A 22936-nucleotide genomic window follows, 5' to 3' on the forward strand; every position below is an offset into this window, starting at 1 on the left:
TGTTCCCCCCCCGCCCGGTACCGTTATCGCGGTGAGCAATGAGAGGCAGCGGGAGACTGAGTTAGCAGCACGTTTATTATGAGAGTTGGCACTGCTACAGCGGCTGCCGCCGGGGGACACCGCGCCGACACCGGGGCGCGCCTCGCCAAACGTCCGGTAGAGGTAGCAACGTACGGGCCCGGGGCGCCGCGGGCTGCCGCCCCTGTAAGGCATCTCGGACAGCAGCGGACCGGGGGCTCCGTCCGGTCCCGGGGCGGGCGCCATCAGCGAGAACGGGCCGAGGGAAAGGCGCAGCGCCGGGCAGAGCAGCAGGCTTTGCCCCGGCCCCCAAGCGCGGGAGGAAGCTACCGACAGCCACCGACCGCCTGCTTTGGTAACAACGCGTAGAATGAGACTTTTGCCCAGTCACTGCAGAGGTAGCTAATGCTCAGTCCTTCGGTTATACAATCTCCAAGGAAAAACGTCCATTCTACCTTCTCAACCCTTACCACATCAGGAGAACCTGCGTTCCCCCCTTTGTCTTTAAAAATCAAGATTAAACATGACTTTACAGTTCTCTCGACAGTTTTAGGTTGTATCACATCTCGATACTTCCTCCTTGCCTTTACTCCTCCCAATGACTCCAGAACCAAAATCAGCCCCACACAATGAAGTTATTCCATCAAAAGTCCAGCGGGCAGCTAAGTTTTGCCAAAAAGCTAGGTTAGAAAAAGACTGACACTTCAATTTATCATTTACTAATTTGCAAAACGTGTCTTCTAAAAGAAAAATAAATACTCATCCCTGATCTATACAGGAGGCTCTGCAGCTGCACCAGAAGCTGCAGGAACACATGCTACACAAGCTATCACCACTTGGAGAAGTGGTGAGCCTAAACCACTGGTAAACCTAACAGTTCTATGGTTTTCTTCTTCTACATAAAATAAATAAATTAAATGCCAACATAAAAAAACCCCAAACCTAATATATTCAAAGAGTTATTAAAATATTTTTGTAATAGACTTCAGTTATTTTTAGAATATGCAGGAAGTTGTACAGCACAGTAACTTGTGAGACTATCCACTTACCAGCAAATAGTATTCTACACATTAACACACAGATTATGATAACTGCCATAGTCCTCATCTGAATATGCAGCATCAGTAGCAACAACCAACGGATCTAGTCTTTCACTAACTGGAACATTGCAATGAAGACAACATTTTACATACATGGACCATTAAGTTCATCTTATTCTATAGAAAACAAGCTGCCTCTGTGTATTTCATTTAAAATAATTCTCACTCCATTTTCATCTGCAATTCAGAGAAGCATTAGCAAGATTCTTCTGCTCTAATACATCTCCTATACTCTTCACTTGTCTGTTCCTTATCGGGGCAAGTTTTACATGAACTCTGCCACCAGTGAGCTCTGCACCATGTCATCAGTGTATTGCTCTCTTAGATCTCCAGTGTTTCTGGAGTCACACAACTATCTCCTGCATAAACCTTTTTGAGGTTTATAAGCCTGCACCCTCTGGCCAGGCCAAAAGCACAGAAGTCACTGTTCATCCAACAGATGTGTCCATTTTCATTGGAGAAGCAGTCTTCTGCATTTCTGCTTTTTCCTATTTACTTCTGCCATGGTCTCACCAAATGACCCCAAAGCAGCCTTTTCAGTGAATGCAGTCCCAGCCTTCTCAGATGTTGACACTGCCACAGCACAAGGTGGACTGAAAACTTATGTATCTTGACCAAATCATTTTTTTATTCCTTAGGGAACTCCCTTGTCTCTTCGTATCAGCTTCAACAAGCTGTATTCTCCCTACAATAAGATTACAGCTTTGTAATTCCACGAAAAACCCCAACAAACTTCCAAGACAAAGCTTTCAATACCATCCATTTTGCTGTCACTTTTCCTGGCATTTGTATAGTTTTACTCCTTTCTCTAGCAGAAGACCATTTTCTTTACCACATCCATATTCATATCTGGTTAGATTGTTCAGTCATCCCTTACAGCATGTTGACCTGGCTCTGCAAGCTCTTATTCTCCATGTCTATCTTCATTCTGATGTTAATGCTATAGCTTATTTCCATATAGTGAGTAATGTATTATCAAAATGTTTGCACAATACAGAAGATTCTGCCTGAACAGAAAATGCAAGTGTCACCTGCAACCATCACCTTCAGTTTTAGCTCAAAACAATTCTGAAAGCAGATGGCTTTAAGAGGAAAAACAGTTTCTCTTCCTATGCAAACCTCCTGCCCCAGGAACCTGAACCCTTTGAAAGATCCAAATAGATTTTAGGACTAAATATATTTGCTACAACTTCAAAGATGTAATGCCCTGACTCCATTTCCATTGCTTACTTCATAGCTGTCCATGGAACAGTTCATGTAACAGTCAAGTACAGTAGTTTAAGAACACAACTGCAAAATCTGATTCACAGAATCACCTTGCTTTTCCACTTGAACCTATGTGGGTTTCTGAAAACGTTCTGCAACATTAACGTCCATCAGTGTAATGCCTATGTAAGGGAATCCTGGCTTTTACACACATGGATCTGAAGATCAAGTCAAGCTTTTGATAATTACATACAAACCATTTTTTGCTCTAACACACCTTTGGTCATACCTGTTTAACATTTTTAACCATACAATAGCAGCCTTTCACCCCCACCCTGTCACTCAAACACACAAACAGTACTACTTTTAGGTAGGAAGCATAATCTCAGCCTCATGCAAACCTTGTAGAAAAGAGCTGCATTGGAAAAAATACTTACTCCAAATACAAACAGCAGTTCTCTACAGAGGATCAGCCAGTTCATTATTAGTTTATGCTACACTTCAGTGTAATAGAGTGTTGTTCTACTGGGAATGGTGTCCCTCATAAATTACTTTCAGCCTGACTGGGATGCGGATAATTCCATGGCACTTTTGAGAAGTAATACGGTATAATCCCAGAATCCCAATTAACATGCCATTCCCGCTACATTTGATGTTTAAGGCGGTATACAAGAGGTATTGCTGAGTACAGCTACAGCTGCTATATTAACCTATGGAAATTGTGCTACCTATACCTCATTCTATGCTCTGTAAAACATTAGTGGCAGTGAACTATGCAGGGCACTTTAAAAAACATTAAGTTTGTTGTTAACATTCCTATGGCAGGTATTTTTGTTCCTTTTCTCCAAGTTAACTGACATGTGCCCCTTACTAGCTATTAAGAAGAGATATACAAGAACTAAAAAAGCAAGGCATGGAGTTCTGATACATTTGCAGCTTTGAAAACAGTTTCTTTTCACAGTGTTAAAAAGCAGTATTTCTCCACTCCAGCTTTGCTCTAAAATTAACAGCTGTTGTGGTTTATGTGATGCAAAATTTATGGAAGATGAGTGATCATTTTTAGTTTTGAAGTGTTTAGCTTGTCTCAGTCAGTACATACACTGGTAAGTGCCCTTTAAAAATCCCAGGTATGAGAGTGTAAGACACAGGTCACACTTGCACTCGGGGCACCAGCCTCTCACATTCCAGAGCTGCCATTTCTTCTTATTTTGAACAGTTCTATGCAATGACCAGCTAACCCTGCCAAATCATTTAGGGTTTTATCTTTTCATAATGCATGTTGAGGTTAAAAACCCTGAGAGCTTTTAAGATAGCACTGACTGACAGCAGAATTTCCTTGAAATAGTTTAGAAAGGGCAAAAGAGTGACACAAAAATACTTCATTTCAACTGCAGGGGTCTGGAGATAAGACCAGAGAAAGGTAATTTTAAGAGGTAACTTTAACTATATGGAGTGCTTTCAGTTATCCAGTGATTAAAAAAAAATAGTAATTGGGTTATCTCAGAGACTTGTCCTCTTTGCTCTCTGCTCCACCTGCCCAGACACAGAGTCCTCTAACTGTACAGCAGATGGTTTACTGGCAGCCCACAGCAACAGTCTTTCAAAAGGTGTTAGTCTTGAGTCTCCTAATCAGTGAGAAATTAAACAATTAACCCCATAATCCACAGTAGAGACGCAGACAGAAACCTGAAGGAAGATTGCTATTCACAGAAAATATCAAGTAAAACTAAGAATGGTGGCTGGAGACCTGCCAGCTTTTGCAATCCAACCTGCCACCATCCTTCCATCCATCCATTACCTTTCAGGGCATACCACTAGCCTAGGTAAGAGCCCAAACCAGCTGTCTGCTCCTCAGTCATGATCTCTGCAATGGGCTGGTTTTAACTGCTCAATTGACACAGGTACTATCATTTCTTAAACCAAGCACAGCCTGAGGCAGTTTCCCTGCATCCAGTACCTGGCTTGCATCAGCTTGCTGACAGACCTTACTGTCTGTAGCAGCGCTACATGTGAATGTATCGAAGTCCACTGTTATGTCTTGAACGTTTCTTTCATTGGCATTGTCAAAGCTGTTTTTACCGTGTAGCTGTTTAAGGTGTTTCCTCAGAACAGGTTTATGCGCAAACACCATGTCACAGTAGTTACACTTGTGGGGCTTGTCCCCACTGTGCAAGTTGAGATGGTCCTGTAAGGAACATTTCTGAGAGAACGTTTTCCCACAGATCTTACACTGGAAGGGTTTGATGCCTGCATGCACTCTCATGTGCCGGTGGAGATTGCCCTTCTGAGTGAATGTCTTGCCACAGAGCAGACACATAAATAGTTTATGCATCTTTAAATGATTAGCATAGTTTTCCAGATGCCGAAATACTCTTGTGCACTTTGGACACTGATGATGCCACTGGAGACCTTTGTCTATACCTCGGTTGTTGGGCCCAAACATATCTTTAGAGGCCAGAATGATGTTATCATTGCCAGCATAGGAAAGGGCATAGTTGTGGAGGTGGTTTTGCTCTATTTCACTTGCCCTGTTTTCAACAGTGGAGTTGATAAGAAAGTGTTGAGGCTCTGAGGAATGCAGCGCAGTTTGTTCAGAAGAAATAAACTGGTTCTGATCCTTCTTATTTCTGACTTCTGTTACCTCCCCAATGGACTCTACCTTGATGATCTGAATATCACTATCCTCCATATCCATACTGTCTTCGGAAGGTTGGATACAAGGTGAATCTTGCTGTAGGGAGTCGTCATCACCTTGATGTTCCTTCAGCTCAGAGGAGTCGCTTTGCTGTTCGCACTCTTTACTCTCCAACGGCTGCTTCGGTTTTATAAACTTCCAGAGGGCCTGTGTACATCGCTCAACGATGTGGCTCATCTGCAGGAAGCTTGCAGCAGTCAAGTAGTTTACGAGCTCCATTTCAGGGAACTCCAGAATGCCACTGTAACAGGACAGGAGCAGCTGCCGCCCCACTTCCGAGCTCTGCAGTATAGAGATTTTTACTTCTCTGGAGTCATTCAGTAAGAACTGATCTCGTAAAAAGGGAGAGCCAGCAGCAAATACAATTTTATGCCCATGAACTTCAACATCATCTATATGAACCACGACATCACAAAACTTGTTTTCTTCCCTCAGTTTGTTCATTTTCTGTAGCATTGAATCCCCGTAGTTGTCAAACTTGAAGTGAAGAATATCTGATCTTTCTGACATTTTGGCACACCTGAGGAAAAGCAGCAAGAAAAAAAAACACTAAGTGAGAACTTTTTTCATTTTCTAAAATGCAACTTAGAAAGGTCTAAAGCAATAATATAAAGTGTGTGTTTAATCAGATATTACATCCTACATAAACACTAAAGCATGTGACAAGTTAAAAGAAGAAAAAGACTATCAAGTTTACACGTCCTTACAATAGCTTTCACCTCTTTTTCATTTAATGCAGCTTGGCTATAAAGTAGAGGAGCTATGGCAGGAATTCTCCTGAAGCTGTATTCTAAAGAGTTATGATGTTTACCACACTATTTGTTTGGAATTTAAAGGGAAGCCATGGCAATAGTTTTAGCAGCCACACTCCTCAGAGATTTGGTCTTTACTATATAACAATGACATTTCTTTAGCTTTTGGTTTCTGATTCCCTTTAATACCTAAAGAGCTTTCATTGATTCAAATAGATTCAAGGCGAGATAGAACTCTGCACCTGCCAGACATACAAACACCCCTCTTAACATGAATTGTGCTTCTAGAATCCCCATTCTGTATATTAAGGCAATGTAGGAAGTCTTGTTTCTTGACTTCTTTGGCAGATCACTCCTCCAAGAAGTTTGTTCTCGTTTGACAGTACTTGGAATGAAGAATGGTGGCTCTCCCACCAAACAAGTATTAATCTTTGGACTTTCAACAGTTCTTTTAAGGGTTTTTCTGAGGCTACACTGATTCTCAATGAAACACTGCTCATGCAATCCTGCCAGAGAGCTGGGATTGCAGGAAGTGGAGAAATCACAGACACTAAATGATGCAAGATTTGGTGAGATAAAAGTAACAAAGCAAAGCAAAACTGAGACCTCAAACCTCTTACAAGCACCACACAAAGCCTGAGCAGAAGCTTTGAAGTTTATAGATAAAAGCAGATGCTGCTCTCTTGGGGCGTGAGATGTCAGCTCCGTGTATACAACAGGAAAACATGAGTTCACATAACAAAGGTTCATAGAGAAATACTTTTAGGACTATCTGTTGACAAGGAGGGTTGTTGCACATTGCTGATCAGACATCAGTCAGAGATGCGACCTCCTGACCACCCCAGCCCATCAACCGTATCTTCCAGTGTACAACGTGACAAAATTGCAACAGGATTTCAGGAACCCTCAAACCCAAGGGACCCCAGAGAGTTTGGAAGCAGGGGCAGCACCGTCCTGCAGTACAACCAGTTCTGCTGAGCCTACATGAAGTAGTCTCCCGACTCAAGTTCACTTCCCACTACTGCTGATCTCCAGGAGAAAAACGGGATCAAAAGACCCCAAGACCTCCTCAAAACCGTGCTCAAAACCGCGCCCGAAAACGAAGCAGCCCCAGCCCCTCGGGAAGGAGAGAGACAGAAGCCGGTACCTGCAGCGCCGGGCCGCGTCCCCCCGCTGGCACCCGCGGCCGCTCCCACCGCAGCGCACGCCGCGGCCTCCGGCTACGGACCTAGAGAGGGGGGGAGAGCCTCCGTGAGCCGCCGCCCGGGCCTGCGGCCGCGCTGCCCCAGCGCCGGCTCGGGCCCAGCCGCCAGCCGCGCCCCCCGGGCGGCCCCTCGGCCCGCCGCGCCCTCGGCCGGGCCGGGCAGCTCTGCGGACCCGGCCCGCGGCGGCGGCGGGGGCGGCGGCAGCCACGGCCCGTTCCGGACCCCGCTCCGGGGCCGCCGCCCGTGCCCCGCCAGCCCGCCGGGACCTACAGGCACCGCCACCGCAGCCCAGGACGGCGACTCGGAACCGCATTGTTCGGCCGCCGGAAGCGCTCGGCCGCCCTCCGCCCCGCACCCGGAAGTGCCCGGCGGGGCACCGCCCCCTCCGCCCGGTCACGTGGTGGGCGGCAGCGGCGGCGGTGGCCCAGGCCCGGCACCGGGAGGCGGCGGCGGCGGCGGCCGGGGTAGGTGGGGCTCGTGCTGCCGGAGGGGTCCCGTCCGCCCGGTCCCTCCGCCCGCCCCTCCCCGCCGCTGCCCTGCGCTCCCCGCGAGGTGCGTGCGGCCGCTGTCCCTCCGCCGTTCCCTGCCCCCGGCCGGTGAGCGGGAGGTGGGGGCTCTGCTGCACCTCGGTACCGGCGTGCCCTTCCCTTGCCCCCCCGGGTCGTGTCTCCGTCTCGCTCCCTGTCCTCTCCGCCCGCCGGGGCCGCGGCATCGGCGCGGGTGGCAGTGGGAGCGCGGCCGTGATTCCCCCCCGGCCCGCACAGGGCCGGGCGCTGCCGGGTTACCGGGCTGGGTCCCGGGCAGGTGGGGAGCTCCGGGCTCGGCCCGTCCCTTCCAGCCCCTTCTGCTCCGCATGGGTGGACAAGGGTGTCCCACCTTGCTCCCAGGGCCCTCTCGGCCGTGAAGCCACTAGGGTTACTGGGACTCCTCCGGGTTCGCTCCCGAATTCACTCCGACGGCGATACCGTCCGGTCCCGGGCCGCACTGGGCTCCTCCAGGACCGCCGCTGGTTTTACCGGCTGGGCACCCGCTTCCCTCCCCGCGGCCCCGCTGCGTTGGTTGATGCCTGTTGCTTCTAGGTGGATCCTAAAATACGGCATTGCATTGCGTCCAGCGGGCTTTACTTGGTGTGTGTCCCACAAACTCGGTGTTCCTCTCGGGTTTTTTTTCCTTCCTGTTGTCAAGGAGACGTTTGCTTCAGTTAAAACGGCCTTAGAAGATAATTTTTAAGGGCTGATTGTGTCAGGGGTGAAAATTCAGTATAAACAAATAGGCTGTGTTAAGTTCGCTAAAAAACACCCACCACGGAAAAAATAAGTCAAAATCGAGCTGGTAGAAACAGGCCTTTTGTCTGTGTAGTTTTGTCTGCTCGGGGCATGCCGTGGGAGAGGAGGAGAAGGAGCAAAAGTACTTAGGTTTGGAGAGAGAACAGACCATGTTTACTTCTTAAATACAAGTTGAAGTTGTGCTTACCTGTACTGTTATACAGCTACAGTGTGGTGCATATCCCCCGTTTTGTTCTACTTACAGGTTGTGTTAAAGCAAAACTTGATGGGATTTCTTGAGATTTTGGGCAGGTTTATTAGAAAACGTATAACTGCATAGACTGCCCCATTGCTGATTAAATTACAGAAACACTGTATTCTTTTTGAAGGCCTCTACTTAGCCATTTAAAGGTCAAGGACCTTAGCAAACTTATTTTTGTGTACAGAGTAAACAAATTAACAAATGGAGCTTGGCAGCAGGTTTCCTTCTGTTCTTCTAATCCAGTGCAGGCAGCATTTAGTAGCATGCACCCAATGCAACTCTCCTTTTGCAGTTCTTTCAGTATAGCTTGAAAGTGCTCTGTTTGGTGAGCAAAACACTGTTTCTTTTTGAATCCTAATGAGGGAGGAACTCCAGAAGTACATAGACATCGTGGTAGGAGTTTGTTTAGCCTCTGGCTGCACTCACTGCCTTTATCCCAGGCTCCAGCCTGTGTTGTACTCTGCGTGTCCCAGTTCCCCTGTGCAGGCAGCTCAGAGATGTGCCTGATGGAGCGGCAGGCGCTGAGCGTGGATGGACCATCCGTTCATAGCTAATTCATTCCAGTGACATTCCAGTGACGGACTGGCTCAGGCACCATCAGCATTTCTTTTATAAGGCATGGTTTCCCAGGACCTGCTGCGTGTTTCTGAGGTTGGGGAATTTGCTTATTCCAAGAGCCTAAAAACCAGAGTTTTATCCTTTGAGCAGAGAGTTGAAATGGAGATTAAAAGCAATAACTGTGAATTGCTAAGGGTAGTTAACAAAGATTGCATTATCTTAACTCTGGTGTTGCACTCAAGTGTCTAGGGATTCACTCAGCTTCCTGAGGTTGGCACTTCACTCCTCCTGAGAAGAGAAAGGGGCTGAAATTTGAGGCAGCATTATCTCTAAATAATGCTGTCTCTTTGTCTGTCTGGCTTTTGAGGTTAGTGGGAACATGTGTGGCTGCCAGTGTGTTTTAAAATGAACAGGAAAGTTAGTGTTGTAGTTGCTATTTTTAATTCATTACTCTCTTTAGTCATCCCAGTCTTTATTTTCATGTGCAATATCCCACTGGCTTTCTTGCTGCATTTTGAGTGCAGAATACTTCCCACTGCATTTGAGAGCATGTGTTGCACAGGGAAGGTGGGTAAAGATCAAACATGATTGCTCAGACTAATCATGTGATATGTGGGAATAAAAGGGGTTGTTAGTGATTGATCTTTCTTGCATTGTTGGTCCATCCCCCCAAAGCTGCAGTAAAGTACAGGTGATGTGTATGTGTTTGGAAAGAGTCAAACCACAGCTCCTTTCCCACGTGTCTCAGTGTGACATCACTTTTGCTCTGACATTTCTTATGCTGCTCAGATGGAAGCACCTGGCACCACCACTTGGAATGATGGTGTAGCATTTTCCAGGGTATTTTCAGGACTCGGGCTGTACCTGTAAAACAATCAGCTTGCACTATGTGAATTGTCAAGGTAAAAAAATCACAGATGTCAAAGACTAAAGACCTTAGAGTCCTAAAGCGTGCTGGCTTATTTGTCATACCACAGCTTTGTAAAGTGCATTGTAAAGCTTCTGAACTTGGCTACAAATTCCATTCTTCACCCACACTAAGATGCTAATGATGAGAAGTAGGAAAGTAGAACTTTGTGTGTGTAAATTGGACTGTACTGGATATCATTGTTAAGCTCTGCATAAAGCCAGGGGAATAGAAACAGAACATACATTCTTTTCAGTGAATCAGTTTGCATTGAATCGATCACCTCAGTGCTGTCTGACACCTCCTTGTTTTCCATAATAATATACTTAGTGTATTTGTGTTTTAGGGGCTAAAGGATATAAGTTTATGTTGTATGCCAAGCTTTATGACTTTGCTGTTCAAGGTAGCTTTTGTTACTGCTATTCCTCAGTAATGTAGTTAATATTGATGTATTGTTCTGCTGTATTTGGTGCATTCTTCATCAGATATACTGTAACTTTGTGGAATTGCTATAGGAACTGCAGCTGGAGAACAAAAGCTGAGAAAGATATGAATGAAGGGGGAATCTCTTCTCTGTAGTTTGCATACCTGTTCTCATACTTATTCTCGTTTCTGCCCTGAAAACCCCAAACTTAAGTATATTCTGTGTTGTATTCCTCTCTTAATTCAGGCAAAGGGTGCTGCATTTGCTGTTGACTTAAAGGTAACTGCTGTTTTAAACAGTCCAAGAAGTTCACAGCTGAAACACTGCTATTCCAGCTCACCCTCTGGCCTTTTTTTATGTGGCTGTGGGTATTTTAGACAGTGGAAAATGGGTGCCCCTTGTCAGAGCCACCATAGTTAGAAGTGCCTTGCTTCACTTGTGCAGGTCTCAAGGTGGCATTCAAGCCTCAGTCTCTTACAGTAATATAAAATGGAAGGTTTTCTGGTTTGCTTTAAGCTCTTTTAAATTCATTCCGGCAACACTTGCAAGGAAAATTTTGATCACAGGTTGCAGGTCAGGTGCCAAATACTTGGAAGGGGATAGGAAAGTAAAAGATAAATATTCTGTAAAGCTAAGGAACTAATCTTGAACTTTGATAGGTTTTGTTTTCCAGTTGCGTGAGATGTTAGCATGGTGAATGGTGTTCCTTTGCATATTATCTTGGACAGCGAGAGTAAGGCAGGTTGATGCTTGCTTTAAAGATTAAACAAAAACATCTTTTAGGAAGCTAGTTTGTTTCTTGGCCTCGCATTGTAACATTGTGAAACAACAGCAGTGAAGGTGAACTGCATGGGTACTTAGGATTTTAATCTCATTTTTAAGCTTTTCTAATGGTCTTTTGTATGGGGAGAGGCCAGGACACTCATTTAATGACACAGGCAAGCAAAGAAATAAGTGGTTAAAACTTTGCCACTTAGTATGCGCTTTCCCTAGACGCTCCCTCCCTTCGAGGTGTAAAGACACCTGCAGGCATAGAACTACATTACTGTGGTGTAGCTTTGTGTCAGGAACTAAACTACACTGAATTCAAAAGCTCATATTTTATTTATGTTGAAACAAACCAAAGTCTCTTTCCTTGTAAGGGATGTTTGTGGCTTCTGAGATCTGCACTTGGATGGGGTCTTCTCTCCTGCCTCTCTGAACCGTGAGAATGGAAAGCTTCAGCTCTTAAACAAGTTGGAGGTATTACTAAAGAGCACTGTCACTGCTGCTGTTCTTGCTTTTTGATTCCAGAGAAGTCATAAGCCTGTGTGCTTAATTGCTCTGCTGGTCTTTGATGTGTGTCCTTCCAGGCTGGCCCATATTTTAACAAGCTCATAAGCCTTCTCTGGTTGATTCTTCCATTGTGAGTTTTCTGATCCAGATAAAGTGATCCTGTGGAAAGCTGCATGGAACAAAGTGACAGCAAGGAACACAGGAAATAAAATGCATGCAAAACAGAGTATGGGGATGGGGATTTTGGTTAACTTCAGGCAGTGCTTCAGCATTTTTGGCATTTTAAGGCTGCTTTTGCTCTCAACTATTTGAGCATTAATCCCGTGAACCTCAGTGGCTGATTCCAGTGGTTGGGTAATTGAGCCTTGCTTGCTGATACATCACTAATAAACAAAAGCTTCTTACAGTACTCTACTACATTGTCCCTTTCTTGTGCTGTCTTGTCTTGTGTAATGTCAGTGAGATTTTTGCTCAATGTAAGGTTGGCAAAGCTGAGACCTTCTGCTGTTGCAATTCTGTATTGTGAAACTACTGCAGGGGTTAGGCTGTGCTCTGGAATCAAGTGTGGCATCTGTTTAAACCACGCTATTGAAAAAGAGTATAACACGCAAAAGCATGTTATACTGCTTCTTTATTTGGACTTAATGTTGGTGAAAGGTGTCAGATTGATAGACTTTGGCAATAGGTGAAATTAGCATTTTGAGACAGATGCACTACACCAAAATAAATAGCTGTATTGATCCTTGCCTAGATGATCTTTACAGATGCTTGTGATCAAAGCCCACTCTTCTACCCAGCCTTAGTGTGACAGATGAGTTTGTACTGTTTGAATGAAAATAAAGCCAAAGGGCTATTAAGTGTTTGAAGCTTATTTTTATTCTGTTTCAGTAGATTTCATGTAGTTATTTTCAAGTGATCTGTGTATTATATAGATGGTGCAATAGGGAACTTCTGTAGAAATGTTTTAGTATGACTTCTATAAACAAAAACATCTTTAAAAATGGCAACTTTGCCCTACCTCTAAGATACACACAAGTGATACCTGATAGGCACATACAGTGAGTAAAACCTTTCAAAATAGCTATGTTTCTCAGCCAGTAAATTCTCATTGAAAGTCAGTGGATCATAAAATGTTTTTACAAAGGATACCTGACTAGCTCACATACTTTTGAAAATGATACCAAATAATCACAGCTGGATTGACATCCACAAACAACCCACATCCTCCTTCCTCTTGCACACTGCTTCAGTTGTCCAGTGAAACATGCTTCAGGAAGCAACTTGGTTGGTAATCAGGTTAAAAGTAACCCAGAGGGAAAACGAATTGTTGTCCTCCTGGCAGATTTCATGTCATGTTGGTGGCTGTGCAGAGAAGGGTATTGATGGAAATAAAAGCAGGCTTTGCTATTTTGGGTGCATTGTTCTTGGTTCAGTGAGGAATGCGATGAGCCATGCTTGTGGCTATGCCAGGTTTCTCTTGTTTGGCTGCTGTGTTGGAAGCCAGGTTGGGGACATTCCTCCACCAATGCAAGGCAGAACTTGAGGCTGAAAAAGCACTTGGGTTTGGTCATGCCTGGGAGCATGTAAAGATCCGAGCTGTTGTGATAAGGGTATATTTGGGTTTCTGGGAAATGTAATCACCCATTTTTATCATGAAGTCTGTTTTGAGCCATGGGTGCTGAGAATTTGTGCTGTAGAGTTCAAGGTGTGCAGCTGAACTTCACCTTTTGTTCCTTCCTTCCAATGCCTCTCAGTGCCAGCTCCAGCTTTTTAAAACCCTCTGTTGGCTCTGTTTCTCTGTACTGATCCAGCTAACGCTGTTCTTCCTGCTTCTTGGAAGTCTTTTATTGTTCCTTACAGTACAGAAGATTCAGCATAGATATTTCCTTGTTTTAGAGCATCCTTACCACAAAATATTAAGAATCTAAGTCTTGTTTTGGGGGAAAAGAGGGTGACTGCAGCATACAGCAAGCTCTGATAGCTACAGAAATAAGTTTAGTGTTAATGTAGGTGAAGGCAGACATTATCTGAAGAGAGTAAATAACGGGTTGAAACTTAAACAGCAGAGGTTTAGACTGGATGTAAGGAAGAAATTCTTTACTGTTAGGGTGGTGAGGCACTGGAATGGGTTGCCCAGGGAGGCAGGGAATGCTCCATCCCTGGCAGCGTTCAAGACCAGGTTGGATGAAGCCTTGGGTGATATGGTTTAGTGTGAGGTGTCCCTGCCCATGGCAGGGGGGTTGGAACTTGATGATCTTGAGGTCCTTTCCAATCCTAACTATTCTATGATTCTATGAACTTCATAGTTCTGTCTTTAATACAAGTCCTTTGTCAGCTAGCATAGTGTGTGTTCCAAGGGACTGTTTTGTGCTGTGTGTAGAAAATGGTGCCTGGCATAATCATGCAATACTCCAAAGAGATTTATTAACTTCCCTTTTGTGAGCTGTGGAAACCAGTGCTCTGACAGTAGCGTGCTTCTTAGCAAAATCAAAGCAGGACCGTGAGTGTACGCTGACAGAGGAGTTGTAACTCGGTGGTGCTGTCAGATGTGTTACCTTTTATAACTAGTCAGCAGGTTTCTGCAAAGAAACGTTTGAGCATTTTAGCATGAAGTTTTATATAAGTATTTTTATGGTTTTTGTTTTTCAGGAGTTTATAACATATTTAATCTCATTCATGAATCGAACTTCCTTTTTAAGTCATGGATGACAAGGCTTCTGTTGGAAAAATCAGTGTCTCTTCAGACTCGGTATCCACTCTTAACAGTGAAGATTTTGTCTTGGTTTCCAGGCAAGGGGATGAAACACCATCTACAAATAATGGTAGTGATGATGAAAAAACAGGACTGAAGGTAAGAATCAATAACCTGAGTTTGTTCCCTGTTCTTCTAAATCAAACTAACCATAGAGAGCTTAAAGAGGGACTTCTTTATTGTGGAAAACTTGACAAAAGGAAGAACTTATTCAGGAATCAATTTTGCCAATGATTTCTGCATTACTATGGCTGAAGTCAGAGGTGGTAATTAGGTTCTGAGTAAGAGCTCTCTCCATCACTACCTGTGGGGTTTTTTCCCACTTTGAAGAATCCTTCATGAAGTGCTTAGGATGAAAGAGACTGACTGAGTGTCAAGAACTTGGAACTGTGATTTCATCACAGCTTTCAGATAGAAAGTAGTATTAACATACGCTTGATTTGACCATAGCTGTTAATTAAATCATATATTAAAGTTTTCCCCAATGTGAAATGTTCTCTTTAAGAAATGTGGAAGCGTAGTTATAACTAACAACTTGGCAGAAGCTGAGAATACAAGCCTGTGTGGTAGGCTCGTGTGAATTGGAAGGGCATTGATATCTCACTTCTGAAAGTGCTGTTCTGAAAAGAGACCCTTGTCACTCTCTTTTTTTATTTCCTCCTCTTTTTTTGCTACTAAAAGAAAATCTTTCATCCCAATTTGTATTCCAGCAATCTTTAAGCAAAGTGACACAAGTAGGGTGCTCACTCCAAATTCCATCATTTTAATGTGTTGAAAACCTGATCTTTGCTGGAGTAAGTCAAGTTAGTATGTTTTTTGTGGGAGATAGAAAGAGATACTCCACCATAACATCACCATGTGGCTGATGTCTATGGTCACATCTATGTCTTGAAAATGTCTTTAAGGATGATAAGAAATCACATGTTCTGCCTGTTGGGCTGAGGGTTCCTCTTTTCCTTAGCAGCCGTTATAACAGAGACTTTACTGATTGTTTCTTGATGCTTTTGCTCATCTTGCTTTTACCTCTTAGGTGCTTTGTTTTTCTTGCATTCCTTTGAGTCCTGGTCGAGATGTACCATTATAGTGGCTGTTCTCTTTTATGTAGGACTTGAAGCTAGTTCTGTTAAGAGTCTCAAGATCTTACTTTTGCTTCATCTGGCAAGGATGTTCACTGATGTTTTATTGCTGTTGCAGAAGATTGCCACTTCACATCATAGGATCATCTAAAAATAAATTGAGATTCTCTTGAACAATGAGCTTGGTGATCTGTGAAACCCACTGAAAGTCTGTAATCTCACACTTGTCTTTCTACATACTGCAAATACCAGCAGCTATGAACACTTAACTCCATAGTGGTGTGTACCTTGAGTGCTTATGTGGCAGTGTGCATAATAAGCTCCCAAAGTTGTGATGCATCATTTGAGACCCCAAGAGACAGACATGGTCAACTTTCCTTCCATCCTGTTACTCCCAAAGAAAATATGGAAATGTGAAATGCTGTAGTCTGCAGCACTTCTTGCTCCACGTGGGAGCTGTTTGTATTGCTGGTCTGATGATGGCCTTGTGGCTGTCCTGCAGTGTTTGTATGGCACGCTGTATCTTTAATACAATCAAAGAAATTGGAGAGACTTGTGTATAAAGTCATCTTCATAAAGCTTGCAACTATTTCAGAGTATCCATAATCAGTTTCAAACTCACTCCTTAAGTTTTCCTCACGTGTTTACTTCCAAAGTGGTTTATAAATGCTGGCTATGGGTATGTTGTTCCTCTTGATGAGGAAGGAAGAACATCAGTGCTGCTGCTGCCTGATTGTCAACAACTGTAAAATAAAGTTATGCTGTTCCCTGATTTGGCACTGAATGTCACAGAGCTTTGCAGGTCTTAAAGATAAGCTTCTTTATGAATTTAGTGCCAAGCCTGAGCACAATCCTTGAACAAGGTGATTCACCTTGAGCCTTTTGGTATTTGGTATTTGAGAGTATGTGCTCTTTGGTTATTGGCTGCAATCTGAGTGATTCATGGAAACATTACACCTTAGATAAGCAGTCAGTGTGTACTCTGAATTCTCCCATGCAGGGATCTTCCTGTTAACCTCCTTCCTTCTCTTTAGGGAGGTGAAAAAACTGTGAACAGAGAAAATGGGAGGACTTTTTAGGTGTTCTTAAGAACAGAAATTCTTTTGGTGGTGTTTTACAAGAAAAGAGACATACTACTGTAGAATATGGCTTTGTTCTTGGTATCTCTTTTTTCAGCTTGCAAATAGTCATCAGTACCCAGTTTTAGTATATTATTAGGTTGCTTATTGTATGCATGGATAAGTGGAGTTGTGAAGGTTGTCAGAGGTATGTAAAAATACTGCTGCTGTGATGTCTTAAGTGTTTAAGTAGTATATGTAAAATTAACAGTACAGCATGAGAACTGAGGTGGTGTGTTTCACAGGTACAAATAGGCTGAGTTTTTCAGGAAGAAGCAATTGCTTTGGTATTTATAACAAAGTTCATTTGTTTGCATATGTCAAACCCCATTTGCTTTGATGTGCCTACTAAGAAAAGCAGAAAATGAGTTCAGGTGTCTTTTTTTGGTGTTCTCTTTCTTTAGAAAAGCAGTTTGAGGCTCTTCCCTTTGCTAAGTGCAGTCTGAAGATGGTGCTGGAAGTTTAGGCTTGTGTTTGCTGAAGGTGAAGGGCTGTGAAATTTGCACATCAAACCTGAGGCTCTCATTTCAGCTTTATCTGCCATAGTTTTAAGTAATAGTGCTGTGGACTGAATTAATGCACTTTTTGTTTGTTTGGTCTTTCTCAAGTCCAGGTAGAGAAAGACTTACTCTGAAAGCAATCAGGAGCTGTATTCTTCTTCTGTCAGTGATAACCCATGAAGGTGTTTTTGCTTTCTCTTCATGCCAAAATACTTGGTTCCGTTTCAAAAGGGGTTGTTAGTGATTGTTTTCTGGAAATATCATTTGCTGCTTGACTCTGCTTTCCAGTATTGTTTCTGTGTCTACATTTGCTTGCTGTCAGTGGAACTGAGCTGGGTTTATGAAAGCCTTCCTTCTGGAACACACTGTAGGACAGTAGTTCTTGAACTACACGGTACAAGACCTCTCACAGCAGAGGCCAGTAGCACATGCATCAGGGAAGGGAATAAACTACAGTTCTAAAATCCCCAATGTGCCTGTAAAGGAAGTTTGCTACATCCTATTTAAAGGTTAAGTAAAATTAGTTTTAATGTTTGTGAGAAGTGGGGGAAACAGTGATTAGGGCAAATGGTTTCTTTCCTCTGTTTTGAGCAAACCTACATGAAGCATTTCTTAGGTACACCTTGTTTAGTCTTCACTCCTGCTGTAGTTCTGCATGCTGTCATTCCTCCTCTTAATGGTCTTGGGGGTTGCAGCATCATTTCAATTTATATCTTAAAGTGCACCATTGCCACAATGTGGTGAATTTCCATGGTTGCATAACAGACTTTGACATCAAGTTAGATCTTTGTTTGTATTTATAGGCCTTGTTTCCTCTGTGAGCAAAAGCATGAAAGATGCAGGTTTTTGCCAGAATGAATTTTAACTTCAAGTTTCATAGAAAACAGGCCCTGTAAACTAGAAGTTACTTTAGGGCTTTTAATATATATGAAATATTGGCATATATATGTATATATATATTACAATGTCCTCCGAGCCCTGCTCTAGTCTTTAGCAGGGCTGGCAGGACATCATAATTGCTTCATCATATTTTGTTGCAAAGCATATAAACTGTGTACAGTAAAGTACCACAGTGCATCTTCCATCATCATCATCTTCCTGGTGAATGGCTGCAAAGACCTGAATAATAAACTTCATGTTTAAAAGGATTATACCTCTGCTGACTGATGGTAGTGCAAGATTTTCATTGTCTCCCTGATGAATCATGCAAATAAATACTAAAATTATTGGGAGGAAAATAGAAATCTGTGGATTCCTGTAACTAGTTACAGGTTGTTGATACTTCTGTGGAGGTACAGCTGAGTAAGGCAGATACTCAGGCACATGATCCCATATAGCACATGGATATATTTTAATCTATACTGAAAAACTACTTTGTGTTTGAGCATGAGGTTTAAGAGCATAAACCTCTCACGGGGTTTTCTTACTGTTGTTTAGATTCAGCAGTAAAACAGTCACTAGGTTATTGCTTTTTTTTTCTTGTGTCTCTCCTGCCTAAGGAGAGACATAAAGGATCTAAAGGTGCCTAAAGGATCAGCTGTGCTTGTGATTTTTTTCATTACCTGTGAATTTAATTTTATTGCCTACTTTCTCCTGAAGAACAGGGATCTGGGACTTAAATAATTGTATTCTCCCCTGTTCTAGAGTAATTCTAGATCAGACGTTTCTGTTCTTTGTTAATATTCTTGTCTATTAACCAGAAAACTAATATGTAGTTTACATCTTTAATGCAATGTAGATAGAGGCTGCAGATACCGGTAACTATTTGGAGACTGTGGGCCTGAGTGTGGAAAAGAAGACAGTAAACTCCATGTTTCTTCCTTGAGAAGTTTGTCTTTGGGGATGTAATGAAAATGGCCATATGTGAGAATTGTGACTTGGCTGAGAAACCTCTGATCTCGCTGTAATTACTCCTGAGACACGCCTGTGGAAATGCACATACACATATTTAAGTGACATCTGATGTTTTGCTTATGATATACTTAATTAATTGCAAAGCTCATCCATGTGCACAAAGGTGTCCTGTATCTGCTTCAGCATTATTCCAGCAGTCTTAGCAGACTTCAGCTTGATTTATTTACTGTTAAGAACCTTGGCCATTGCTTCAGGTACTTTCAAGATAATTTAATTTTCTCCTATGAGATGCTGGGTTTGAGGCAGATGGAATTTGCTGCAGTGCTGCGATTGTGTTATGGGCAGATCACAGAGCAGACAGAATTCTTCCTTCTGATTTTAACCATTTTCTTTCTTTAGTGTCTTCTTTTACAGATTAAAAATAAGAAGGAATTTTTTCTTTACTAAGATTTCATTTACTCTTTTTAAGAGCTTGGGGAAGTTGCACATTTTGGATTTGATTAAGTTGAATGTAGTATCTGAAGTCAGTAAGCTTACAGGGACGTAAGGATACAGAAATGCATGTCTGCTCCTAGGGTTGAGGTTTGGTGCCAACAATAATAACCAACAGCAGCTGAAGTGTTGGAATCAAGAACCTTTCTCTGACTGCCATCTGGCAAAATACTTCTGTAACTCCATTTCCATGCTTGATTTCTGAACTATGTAAAGCATCAATCACTTCCCATTGCAGAGGAATGGACAAAGAGTTTCCTTAGATACAGTATCCAAGATTTTCCTGAAATTAATGTCTTCATTCTCTTTCTACCTTAGGACCTCATTTCACACCATTTAGGTTGCTTTGTGCCTTTCATGTTGACTTCAATAAGTGCAAAGTAAGGCTGTAGATAAGTGTTAGGAAATAAAACAACACTTCCTCTTCTCCTCAGCATGATGGCATAATCCTGTTCCAGATTCTTCTCTTCCCATGAAACCTTGCAATCTTTCCCATTAACTGTGTGCCATACTTAATTATCTTTAGCCCTTGCTGGTACTATTCTGAGAATTAATATAGACCACTGTACTGTGGACACCTGTAACTTTCTCCTATCACAAGGTAGTCTTTGTAGTTGGTGATTAAAGCCTAATTTGAAAGTAATCTCACTTTTTCCAGTGCTAGAAAACTCCTCCTTTGAGCTTGTTGAGTTGTTAAGGCAGGGATGATCTAACCTGTGCTGGTGAGCATTTGCATATTGCAGTTTGTGTTTACGGCTTTAACTGGGTTATATTTGTTGACTACTGCTTTGCTTGGCAGAATAAGTCATTTGAGTGACCCTGTGCCTGAGTTGTTTGGGTTTGGTTTGTTTGCTTGTTTGTTTTTCCATTTGAACAGTCTTTTTTGTGTCCCAACTCTCTTTGTGGCTCTTAGATTGTGGGGAATGGAAGCGAACAGCAGCTGCAGAGGGAGCTTGAAGACGTGTTGATGGACCCACTCATGGAAGATCAGTCAAGTGACCGGGACCATGGAGATGAAGTTAGAACTGATGGAGATGGGGACGAACCTGTTGTCCTGGAAGCTTCAGCATCCTCTACCATTAACCCAGTGTCGGTGGCAGGACTCCAGAAACCAGAAATGAGTTTGCCAGTGAAACCATCCCAGGGAGGTTAGAAATAAAAGGGAAATGCCTGCTGGCATCTTGTGGACTAGCTTTTTGTGGGGAAAGGAATGAGAATTCAGATACAGGCGTGTGCACCACCCTTTCTGTGTTTTTCCCATTGTAATCACCTAGTGCAGTAAATGCCAGGTTGTGTGATGCAGGAGTTAATGTATGCTGAACTGGCCTCTCTTCTGAAAGCACTTGTTACTGCAGAAATATTATGCTTACTTGCCTGGTTGTATAAAATATCAGTCTGTTTAGCTCAGCTGTGTATCTTATTGCTGTAATGAAGATTGGTGCACTCTTAGATGAGGCCCTCTGAGCAAACTGGTTGTAGAGTTGGGATAGCTGAGCTGCTCTCTGCTGTCAGTAACTCACCCTCAGGCAGGGTTTTTCTGTAGTATTTTGGCCTGACCTGACTTTCTTTAACACTTTTGTCATTAACTTAGTGATGAGTCAATCTTTGATAATTTATTTCCATATACCTTGTCTTGCTTCTTACGTTCAACTCTGTGTCTCACCCTAGACTGTGAGGATTTGAGCCCTTTTACACCTATGACAGATGAGGACAGCGTGGTTTTCAGCAAGCTCACCTACTTAGGCTGTGCCTCTGTGAATGCTCCCCGAAGTGAAGTGGAAGCCCTCAGAATGATGTCCATCTTACGAAGCCAGTGCCAAATTTCTCTAGATGTGACCCTGTCAGTGCCTAATGTCTCTGAAGGAACAGTGAGGTACGAAGCTTGCTTGGGGGTACTCTGTGTGCAGGGACAAGGGATGAGTCTATCCACTGCTGCATGTTAGTGTAGCTTTTTGAAGGCAAAGCCCTGAAAACTACAGGGAAATGACAGGTGCAAATGTCTGTTGCATTGTGCTTTTTTATGCTATTCAATTTAAATGTAATTATTCTGCTCAGACTTCACAGTAAATGACAGTCAAGAGTTAGCTTCATTGGGATGTATTTTCTCCAGTAGTGATGAAATTGTTAAAGCTTGCAAGTTAATATCTGGTTGAAATAATTCTTCTAAAGGTGCAAGCTTTGTGTGTGTGTGTTTTTCTCTCTCTGTTTTAACAGACTTTTAGATCCTCAGACAAACACAGAAATAGCAAATTATCCAATCTATAAAATCCTTTTCTGTGTACGAGGGCATGATGGGACCCCTGAAAGTGATTGCTTTGCTTTCACTGAAAGCCACTACAATGCAGAACTCTTCAGGATCCATGTCTTCAGATGTGAAATCCAAGAGGCTGTAAGTTGAAATTCTGTCAAGTGATGATTATATACATGTAAATATTATTACTGAAATGAAAGGGAAGTGTTTCAGGCACTTTAGAAATAGTGTAATTAATCACTTTTGTCTTTTTTCTACCTCAAGTTAAGATAACTGTAGAAACCTCAGATATGAAATGCACATTTAATAGTTTATCCTCTTAAGAAGTGTAGAAAAGCAGTTAAAGATGCTAAAATTGAATTATTTTCCTACAATTCCTTCTCATTCTATTGTTTAGTGAAAATTCAGGTAGGTTCAACTGCTGCACCTGGTATGTCTGTAGCTTTCTGATCTCTCTCTGGTGCTGTCTAAACGCAGGTGAGCCGAATACTGTACAGCTTTGCCACTGCCTTCCGTCGCTCCGCCAAACAAACGCCGCTCTCAGCCATTGCCACCCCCCAGACTCCAGACAGTGATATTTTCACCTTCTCCGTGTCACTGGAAATCAAAGAAGATGATGGGAAAGGTTATTTCAGGTAGAGATTCTTCCTTTCTGTGCATACAGCATCTGGTTCTGTTAGAAAGTGGGCGAATAGAGAGAGTCTGAAGTGGTCCCTAAGTCCCCTTTTTGAAAGTTTCCTGTTCAAATTTAAAGGAATCTTTTAATAAAGCCTCATGAAGGAAGACAGAGAAAATTAGAAACTCTGACAAATAGTTATTGAAAGCAGAAAAGGCAGAATTCATATTTATCTAAGATCATTAATATCAGTTCTTCTTGGGTTTGCTATGATCCGTTTCCTTAAAATACTTGCCTGTTCTGATCTGTAAAGTAGTGTTTCTTTATCAGTGTCAGTAAAGCTGTATGAACAAATCTTGTTCCTAACTGGTTCTGTTTTCTGACCAAGTTCTCAATTTATTATTTCCCTCTTCCCTCCCTCCCTGCAAACCAGGTGTTACCAGCAAGTGGGTGTATGTGGGATGAGAGTATTAGAGCAGCTTTTCATCTTGTATTGGCTAATGCTGTTTTCACATGGAGTCTGGTGGTGGATAACCTTGGTTTCTGAAGAGACCTTTTATAGTTAATGCTAAATTGGTTTTTCTTTCTGCTTTGCCTATACACAGTGCCC

The 22936-nt window shown here is 42.8% G+C and overlaps 2 protein-coding genes across 3 annotated transcripts in view; one reads left to right on the plus strand and one right to left on the minus strand.

Annotated features, from left to right (window-relative positions):
- Positions 1-56: 56 nt before the first annotated feature.
- On the minus strand, positions 57-7307 carry ZBTB26 (zinc finger and BTB domain containing 26). Its single transcript, XM_034067827.1, has 3 exons — positions 7247-7307; positions 6919-6999; positions 57-5539 (listed from the first exon to the last, which is right to left on the minus strand). Exon 3 carries the CDS (start codon positions 5527-5529, stop codon positions 4213-4215), a length of 1317 nt encoding a protein of 438 aa, XP_033923718.1. The 5' UTR covers positions 5530-5539; positions 6919-6999; positions 7247-7307; the 3' UTR covers positions 57-4212.
- A 67-nt stretch (positions 7308-7374) lies between these two features.
- RABGAP1 (RAB GTPase activating protein 1) overlaps positions 7375-22936 on the plus strand; it is a 67143-nt gene continuing 51581 nt past the window's right edge. The window contains exons 1-6 of one of the 2 annotated variants that reach the window (XM_034067464.1): positions 7375-7440; positions 14317-14518; positions 20373-20607; positions 21128-21332; positions 21674-21848; positions 22188-22345. In XM_034067464.1, coding sequence (XP_033923355.1) covers positions 14369-14518; positions 20373-20607; positions 21128-21332; positions 21674-21848; positions 22188-22345 — 923 coding nt within the window. In that variant the 5' untranslated portion in view covers positions 7375-7440; positions 14317-14368. Of the gene's footprint in view, positions 7441-11558; positions 11635-14316; positions 14519-20372; positions 20608-21127; positions 21333-21673; positions 21849-22187; positions 22346-22936 lie in introns of those variants that run through there. The other variant, XM_005146287.3, reaches the window with a different exon arrangement.

The sequence above is a fragment of the Melopsittacus undulatus genome, chromosome 11 (assembly GCF_012275295.1).
Source record: "Melopsittacus undulatus isolate bMelUnd1 chromosome 11, bMelUnd1.mat.Z, whole genome shotgun sequence".
NCBI lineage: Eukaryota > Metazoa > Chordata > Aves > Psittaciformes > Psittaculidae > Melopsittacus > Melopsittacus undulatus.

Excerpts from the sequence above, each read along its gene's own strand:
- ZBTB26 (XM_034067827.1), bottom strand. The coding sequence starts at position 5,529 with ATGTCAGAAAGATCAGATATTCTTCACTTCAAGTTTGACAACTACGGG.